At 40.6% G+C, this 8,769-nt stretch overlaps 2 protein-coding genes across 11 annotated transcripts in view; both read right to left on the bottom strand.

The window, feature by feature from the left end:
• The window catches only part of LOC107091597 (SAM and SH3 domain-containing protein 1-like), a 97,243-nt gene extending 94,434 nt beyond the window's left edge, over positions 1 to 2,809 (bottom strand). The window contains exons 1-2 of one of the 3 annotated variants that reach the window (XM_015385605.1): positions 2,340 to 2,806; positions 1,771 to 2,223 (exon numbers count right to left, since the gene is read on the bottom strand). In XM_015385605.1, coding sequence (XP_015241091.1) covers positions 1,771 to 2,223 — 453 coding nt within the window. In that variant the 5' untranslated portion in view covers positions 2,340 to 2,806. Of the gene's footprint in view, positions 1 to 1,770 lie in introns of all 3 variants that reach the window. The other 2 variants (XM_015385607.1, XM_015385604.1) reach the window with 2 other exon arrangements.
• Positions 2,810 to 4,357: 1,548 nt separating this feature from the next.
• The window catches only part of LOC107091600 (syntaxin-binding protein 5-like), a 51,061-nt gene continuing 46,649 nt past the window's right edge, over positions 4,358 to 8,769 (bottom strand). For 7 of the 8 annotated variants that reach the window (XM_015385614.1, XM_015385612.1, XM_015385615.1 and 4 more), the window contains 2 exons: positions 8,001 to 8,221; positions 4,359 to 7,899 (listed from right to left, as the gene is read on the bottom strand). In XM_015385614.1, coding sequence (XP_015241100.1) covers positions 7,858 to 7,899; positions 8,001 to 8,221 — 263 coding nt within the window. In that variant the 3' untranslated portion in view covers positions 4,359 to 7,857. Of the gene's footprint in view, positions 7,900 to 8,000; positions 8,222 to 8,769 lie in introns of all 8 variants that reach the window. The other variant, XM_015385611.1, reaches the window with a different exon arrangement.

The following is an 8,769-nucleotide window of genomic DNA, read 5'->3' as shown; positions in this document are numbered from 1 at the left end:
TATGACATCACCAGACAAGCAGCGGTGAGGAACAGTTTGCTAAATGGGAGAGGAGCCAAATGCCAATTATAGCGGGTCAAGTCGCGTTTGAAAAACCCACGTTAGAATTTTATTGGAAAGGCAGCTTCTCTGTAACACCTTCTCACCAACGCTAACTTCAAACATGTAAAACAATAAATATTTATTGTTGTCGCTATAAAGGAAAATCTTTATTCCAAATCCTACGAAGCAACAAAAGCCTTTTTCTGATTCTGATGAGTTTCAAGATTATTGGTTTTTAAAAAATAAGAAAATTATCACTGGTTATTTTGACGTTTGTCAAACAGAAATTATTTTGATGAACTGACAGAACAGAGAATTTTCCGTCTTATCTGATGTGAGAGAGTGGGAAATAAAAGATATTTTGTGCCTTCATGCAGTGCATTATCATTTTCCTGTTTTAACTGTACCGAGGAAAGCAACCAAAATGTGACTGCATTGACAAAACCAACATGTTTATATTGGAGCCAGTTCTGATTGCCTGAAGTCTGACAATGTAAAGATATTCTGAGGTCATGGTGGATGAGGCTACTTAGAAATGATCTATTCAGACATTCAGTTATGATACAGCTCCAAGCAGATCAACGTCGGAAAAACAAAACAAACGACTCGCTCCACTTTTCACCTGGCTGACCACAGATCATCCTCTGGGTCCAACAGACTGGGGGGAATAACTATCCTCTGCAACTAGAAGAACCAACTGCTCTTGTAAGGAATAAATTATAAAAAAATAAAAATAAAATAAACCCTTTCAGAGCAGTTTAGATAAGAGTAAACATCTGCAATCTTTACAGAGAATTTAAATTAGTTCCGCTTTTGCTTTAAGCAAACAGTGATACGCTCATGTCTCTAATGGATTATAATGTCCAGGCTAAGCCGTTTATGTGTTTTCTATACCAGACGCAACCTGTTCCGGGTCGCAGAAGGGATAAAAATCCACCCCAGCTGTGAGAGGGAGGGAGGACCAGGCTATCCTGGACAGGTCACCAGTTCATGAGAGGCTCAACAAAGAGAGAGACGAGAGAAACAAACATGCACTCTGACCTTCACACAATAGGTAGCTGATAAGAGTCAGTTTACCTACCGTGCACAGGGTGGATCTGATGGGAAGAGGTAAGGAAGGACATTTATCAGCACAGAAAGAGGCAGACAGGAAACCCTGACCCCTCCGCTCACCAGTAAGAACTTTACTATAAACTTTTTTTTTTTCTTTTTAAATCAAAACATTTCTATGTCTTGCAAATAGACTTTGTACTGAAGTCTGCACACGATGTGCATTTATACAAAGTATTGTGTCCAGGATTACTCATACAGCACCAAGCTGCAATGCAGAACCAGAAAAGCTGCAAACAAAAAAAAAGTTTCCCAAAAAAAAAAAAATGTATTAAAAATGTATTAAATCATTGTCAGTGTGTGGTCTGAGCTTTTGCTTTAATATCATACTAGAACATATAAGAGGCCCAGCGGAGATGTGCAATTAAATCAAGCCAGTAAAGCCTAATTTAAAAAGACTGAGTACATTAACAGTGTGGTGAATCTCTGCAGACCTCAGCCTACAAGATCCGCTTTAAAGAGGAAGCAGTGGACGTCAGCAACATCAAAGGCATTCGACACACTCCTCACCATCCCACACAAAGCGAAGTGAGCATATTAAACTCAAAGAGACAGCTCTGGACGACCCAGCAATCAGTCTCAACATGCAGCAAAACACACAGGGTGACAGCTTCCTACCTGGTGGGTGTAAGGTGCTTGTCCCAGGTTGATCCCATCTTTGGAAAGCTTGTCTCTTATCAGCACCTTCAGCTTCAGCTTGGGATAAGTCACAAAGTCGCTGCAGTCTGTGAATCTTGGGTTGTGGTTTCCAGGACAGGAGGCCTGGTGCAGGGCTGACCCCAGTGACCCCGGGTCACCCACAGGTTGGTGACAGGCAGGGGGATCCAGGGGCTCCAGGGTGAAATAGTAGCCAGGTGCTTTCCTCCTCTCCTCCTCTCTGAGCTCCTGCACTGCTGTGAGCAGCCTGTGTCTGTGGAAGTGGACCTGAACCCCGATGGCATCCAGGTCCGGCTCCCCGATCTGCTTACACACCTCTAGGTCATCATAGCCGTTATCCAGGAAAGACTCAACATACTGGGCCAGGTGGAGCCTTGAGAGCCACTGGAGGACGAGGTTTGGCCCCTGACTCATCTTAGGACAGAATTAAAAAGGATTTATTTAATTCATCATCTGTGAGGGGGTCCATGTAAGACAAGCAGAGCCTGATTCAACCTGCTGGTAAACCTCTGGGAAAACTGCAGTGTTACCTGAAAAGTTTCCGCAGGTGTTCTGGCGGTTGGCTGATTAAATCCCAGCTGAAGGTTCACACCTTAATGACTTTAAGATGTGACGTCACATCAAAAGAGTTGAAATAAAGCAGTGAACAGGTGAATCTTGGTTATTAATTGTCCACCAGGCGCGTTTCTTCTAATCCAGACTCTTTAATTAATGAGTTACCTTTTAAAGTGGAGACTTTTTCCCAAACTCTGGATTAAAAACGTTTTAGCAGGTCAGAAATATTAACATTTCCCGCAGGAATGCATCCATCCTCTTTGTTTCATTCATCGCAGCGGTGCAGAAAACGCGCAGCTCCATCAAACATTTATCCGAAGGCAGCAAAAACAGGCAGCTGCACAAACAGCGTTAAAAAGAAGAAAAATAGAGAAATATCTGCAGCCGAGCTGAACGGATCCGATCTGTTCTCCTCATGAGCGTGTTTTTAAGTTTCCTCAGCTCCTCTCGTTTCCCCGGACAGTTTCCTCAGAGTGAGGATGCTGCGGCTCCGGCGGCTCTGCCCGCTGGAGGACCGGTGAGCACTGCTGCCACCTGCAGGCTGCTCTCAGAAGTGCAGGAGCACAAAACATCACAAAGAATTCACGTTTTAAATTATGACCTTCCAGCAAAAACAATATGCTTTACTTAATTATTGAAATTCATGTTTAATCACTTTAATTACATTTATTTAGAACTTATTTCAATATTGCAAAACTGTTATTAAATATTGAATAACAATAATTCAACCTAATAATAGCCACATGTGTTCAAGAGTTTTTAGTCCAGGCTAAGGAATAAAAAATGCACATTTTAAAACTGAGCAATTCCTCTTTAAGCCATTTAGATCCTAAACCGTGGTATTTGTTTTCGTTTTAGAGCACCTAAATGTACGGTAGAGGATTAGGGCTACTGAGAAAGGGAAAAAGTTAACTGATTTTTAAATATAATTTCAGTTTAATATGGGAAAAAAGTCTGAATTCTGACTTTAATCTCAGAATGTTGGATGTTAATCTTAAAGGGCACCATGGAGGGAGAAATGAGGACAAATATGTGAGTAGTTTGGGAGGGCCAGTGACACATTGGTGGAAAAGGATGGAATTAGGCGACTTTTTTACGTGCCTGAGGAGTCCCCGGTGATTCTATTTCATTAATGAAAGATCAGAAAGTGATTGAAACAAGAGAGCTAGTTAAGTCTCTAAAACAGACATGGCTACGGCTTGATGCTTACATGTTTGTTAGCTGTCAGAATTACAGATTAAAGTCAGAATTGTAAGAAAAAATGTCAGAATTCTGACTTTTTTCTCATATTATACTGAAATAAAATTTAAAAATCACTTTTTTTTATTTTTCCAGGGGCCGTAATGCTCTTCCGCATAAATGTGTCCACATTTTAATCAACAAATTAAAGTGTTCTCCCATAAATGAAAAGAAATTGTTTTAAAGAAGTCATGAACCTTTCTCACAATAAAAGCATGTTGAAACATCTGTGTTCACATAAGGAAAGGGATTGCTCAACAAGATAGAGATGAAGCTTTTTGGACAAAGTGACAAAAAACATGGTGGGAGGAGGTTTGGAGTCAAGGTGAGGGTTGAAAGGTCAAAAACTGAATTGTTGTGAACATTTTCTGGACTCCATGTCTGAAAACTAAATTAAACCTGTTCTACCAAGGAAAGTGCTTAAATATCCAGACAGAATCTGGACGTGTTATTGATATCTCACTGAAATTCAAAAACAGTCGGGTTCTTATTCTTATCCATTTTCAGATTTAAAAAAAAAAAACAATGCATTCAGTAGATAAAGATGCATCTCCTCTAAAAAGATAAACAATTTAAAGACCCCCCTTATCTTCATCCCAGATTCACTATCTGCATGAAATGCAAATTTCAAGTTTGCACACAGAATTCAAGCTGTTAAAATCTTTAAAGCTGTTAGTTTGTGGAAAAATAGTTTAAATTATCAAACTAACGTAAGAGGAAGCAGAAAACACAGGACAAAAGTTATGTTGGCTTTTACATTTATTTATTTTTTACTTTGCACAATAATATCTATATATATATATATACTGTATCTACAGTCTAAGTTGTTTGTGGTGGCAGATGAGTCAGACATCCATTTGAAATTGATTTTCATAAAACTGTACAAAAAAATGTTGCCCAAACAAAATACTGCAACTCTACAGATGTTCATCGAATGGATGGAAGTATGGCAGAACGCTCAGCTCGTTTTATCACAGCGCGGGGAGGGAAACGAAAGAAAAGAGGAAAGGGAATCTGAAGCAAACTGGGAGATTTACAAACACACCAGAAGAAAATTCCCCTCATCCCAAAATGACTGCATGATTGCATGAAAGCAGGAGGTGAAATGGGAACTTATGTTCAACGTATGCAAATGCCGGAACGGACGATCTCCAATGGGATAATACAAGTTTGTAAACATTTAATATCATGCATCCTTCAATGTGCAATAAGAGACCATTTAGGACGTCCAAGCTGCAAACTGAAGCACTTTAAAGTGGAGGCCACACCCAACAGCCCCACACACAGAGGACATCCTGCTGCTTTAACAACGCTTTCAAATCTTAGAGCAACACATACAGGAAAACCTTTACTTCCATGTATGGATGACGATAGGTTGGAGATAAACAATTTCTCCATTTCAAAATTACATAGATACTTATTTTAATAGACTGCCGAAAAAAAAGTAGATTTTTATTTATATATATCTATTTGTTTTCAAATATAAATATTTCATAGCTTCTTTAATCTGACATTAAAAACAAATCTGAGAATGAAGAAATCAACATAACCAGCAAATGGCATAAATAAGCAGATGGTCTGTGATGTTTTGGTCCTTCAAACAACTAAGAAAAATGGGACACGGGAATAAACACGTTAAAAATCATAAAAATTTTTACAAAGTACAAAAAATAGTGCAAAACCCACTTATGCTCTTTTAAATAGATTCATCTCAGTAGTATACAGTGGAGTAGATTAAAATCAGCTGTCTGAAAGTGGGGGGGTTTTCTTTGGAAGCTGCTGAAAATCCACCGAAGGAGAGTGAGACCGAGAAAAATGACGTTTCCTTCTCAGGTCGGTCTGTTTTCTTTCTTCTCCAGTCGATCGTGCTGGATTGGCTCCGGTGGATATCTCAGTTTGGAAGGAAACTCTCCTAACTTGCCTTTCTGAACAAAAATCAAGCAGGCCGAGGCATTGAGGGGGGAAAAGGTGTCGTGTTCATATGGAAAAACGTCAATCTGCTCTCCTCCATGTACACAGTGGACTTCCTTAAGTGTCAAAATATGCTCTTACCATTTCAGAGGGTAAATAAAGACAACTTTGTGAAACCGGGATAAGTCTTTGGTGTCAGAAAAACAACATGGCCAGGAAGCGTTTAGTGCCGCTTAAGCTTTGCACGCTCAGTGTCAAAGCTTCCCATTATTTACAACATTTGGCAGCAATATCTTCCGACAGTCTTTTTTCTTTCCTCCTTTGAAAACAAGAGATGCTCCTTCATTGACAAGGTGCTAGGAGCACTGGCCTTCATATGAGCATGTTCACAACACACGCCCATGCTGTGCTTAGCAAAATTATCCATACCCCTTTAATATCTGTAATCTATTTCTATATAAAGGTTTTTAATCCTTTGTGTCTAAAAATCTAATAATTGTGGCATGCATGTCGGTTCAGCCCACATTTTCTCTGATTCAACCAACTGCCTTCAGGGGACTTCTTATTAGCAAACAGAGCCTAATTGTGCCTGGTTTAAGCTCTGTTTAGGTCCAGCTGTTCTGTAAAGGAGAACCATGGTGATAAATGTCACAAGGAACACAGTAGGGAGGTCAGGGATACGGTTGTGGAGAACTGTAAAGAGGATTTAGCTCATAAAGCAATATCCCGATCTCACCGAACACTGGAGATAAAAACTAACGTTGCACATCACCCTAAACACACCATCCCACATTGAGACATGGTGGAGGGAGCGTCATGCAGTGGGAATGCATGTCTTCAGCATTTACAGGAAAGCTGGTAGCAGGGTAGATAGAGAGAGGGATGGAGGCTAAAATCAAAGCAGAAACGTGGTTTGTTAGAACGGCCTAGTCAAAGTAAAAAACTAAATCCAATTTCTCTATGACGAAACATTAAATGTGAGGTTCACATGTAATCTTAAAGAATGGGCGAAAGTTACAAATCTGGTAGAGGATCGAAGGGCATGGTCTGAAAACCAAAGCATTCCACAATTTAGATTTTTATTTCTAAATATATAAAACATTAATAATCTTCCAACATCTTCAGCTATTAGGCAATCCCTCGTTTCAATGGATGAGGGAAGAAATCTCATGAGGGGCGAATACTTCCGTAGGTCTCGGTGTTCTAGACGCAGCTAGAGGTTCTAGGTCATGAGGCGAAGGCAAAAAAAAGAGAGACAGTGTTGAACAGAGAAGCTGTGGCACTAAGTGGAGCAATTTAATGTGTTTGTGAGGCATCACCACTCCCACTCCATACGCATCAACGACTAATCTACTTCAGATACAACAGGACGCCAAAATACTTCGATTTGGGATCCTTGGAAAACTAAACAAAAAAGTTCTGAGCAAAATGTACTTGTGTCCTTATTAGGCGATTAAGACGCGATCTGACAGAAACAAGCCAAAGATCGTAAAACCACCGGGGTTTTTCCAGTGTATCGACTCATTTGTTAGAACAATGTAAACTCTTCCTTCGAGGTGGGAGGGGGGGGTAAACATTTTTAGCACTTTTTTTTGCTCGTATACCTTTTAATGCCCAATATATAATCTTCCTGTTTAATCTACAATTCCAAAATATCTTCATATCTGGAAATAAATAAAAACAAAGTGACGTTCAGGAAACATTCTCACCTAAAGCAACTTGGTGCGTGTGAAAAAGGTTGGCGACAAACTAGTGAACTACCAGCCCTTGTTCAAGTAAGAGGCAACTGATCCACAGTCTTCGTCCAATTGATCTATTTTACGATTCGAAGTGCTTAGAGGTCCTTTCTACGTGACGACATGAAAGAAAATTCCCAAGAAGTCCTTCGCAGCCTTACGCATTCACTCAATGGTCACGTGTTGAAGGATCAGACTTTTCTCCTCGTGTTTGGCAGACACAATAAAGGGCTTAGAAAGGAATCAAAAAAAGTGCAGCCAGGCCACCTAGAGTACGTTATTTTGCAGAACTGTCCCTCCGTCTCCCCTTGAAAAGCAACGCGTGTCTGTTTGTGTGTGTAGAACGTATTTGATGACGGATGTGGAGGGATCCGTGTCTGCCGTGTCGCTCTGAGATGGAACAGAGGAAGAGAAGCCGAATGGCTTCACTCTCATCTTTGCTGACTGGAGTAATGGAGAGTGAAGATACTGTGCTAAGAGAAATAGCATGATGCTGTTGAGCGGAGGAAACCCCGCCCACGGAAATAAACAGAGGACAGAGGGAGCCCAGGCCCCCCCCGGAGATACTGGTGTTCGCAACAAGAGTCCAGAGCTCCGCTCTCTGTCATCAGAGCTGGTACCACTTTTTATCTTTGTACTTCACCATCATCTGAGGAGAGAAATTATGACGGTAAGGAATTGATTACAAGTCTGGAAACGTAAAAAAAAATATATATATATATATATACATATATATAAAACGCTTCCTACGTCATGGGCGTGCTTTGAGAAGGAGTCTGCACTGGCCATCATGGCTGCCGTCCTCTCATCCAGCTCCCCCAGCTTCTGCCCTCTCTCATCCAGCGCCACTCTGGCACGGGCGAGGTCCCCTACGACCCCGGAGGCCGCTCCCTTCATGCCCTCCATGCTGCCCGGGCCTGGGATGTGCTGGGCCAGGCTGCGCGAGGCCTTACCGGACGCCGTTTCACCAACTGCAACAGAACAATTAATATGAGTCCAATGGCGTACGGCTCGATTGATCAGAATCACAATATTCTACACAAGAAATACTGACGGTGAGGTTTTTTTTTTTCTTAGACAAACCTGTAAGCTGAGTTTGATGGAGTTTAGGGAAAAGGTCTTGGTTACAGCTCTAAATGGGCAAAGGCATAATATAAGAGTTGATTCTGCATCGATCGCTTTCACCGATGGGCGCTGACGTGATTTGGTCTCATTTTGGAGCAGTCGACATGTTCAGCAGGCACAGAATTAATTTAATCAACTTTAACTTGCTAAATATTGAACAAATTTTCACTGTTTTGTTTTTTTGCTGAAACAAACAAATAGTTCAGTATATTTAAATATTCTTAGTGCAGTTAAGAGTAACATAGTATTCTGATTAGGGCTGGGCGATATAGAAAAAAATCTTATTGATAAAAAAAAATGCATATTGATCGATATCGATAATTATTGAAAAGATTTGAGACCATATTTTATGTGCAGCTCTGCCTGGACTTATTATAACATTGCTAAATGATTT

This window comes from Cyprinodon variegatus, unplaced genomic scaffold, assembly GCF_000732505.1.
Source record: "Cyprinodon variegatus isolate N-32 unplaced genomic scaffold, C_variegatus-1.0 Scaffold344, whole genome shotgun sequence".
NCBI lineage: Eukaryota > Metazoa > Chordata > Actinopteri > Cyprinodontiformes > Cyprinodontidae > Cyprinodon > Cyprinodon variegatus.
The sequence above is the reverse complement of the archived record's forward strand: the minus strand, read 5'-3'. Positions and strand labels throughout refer to the sequence as shown.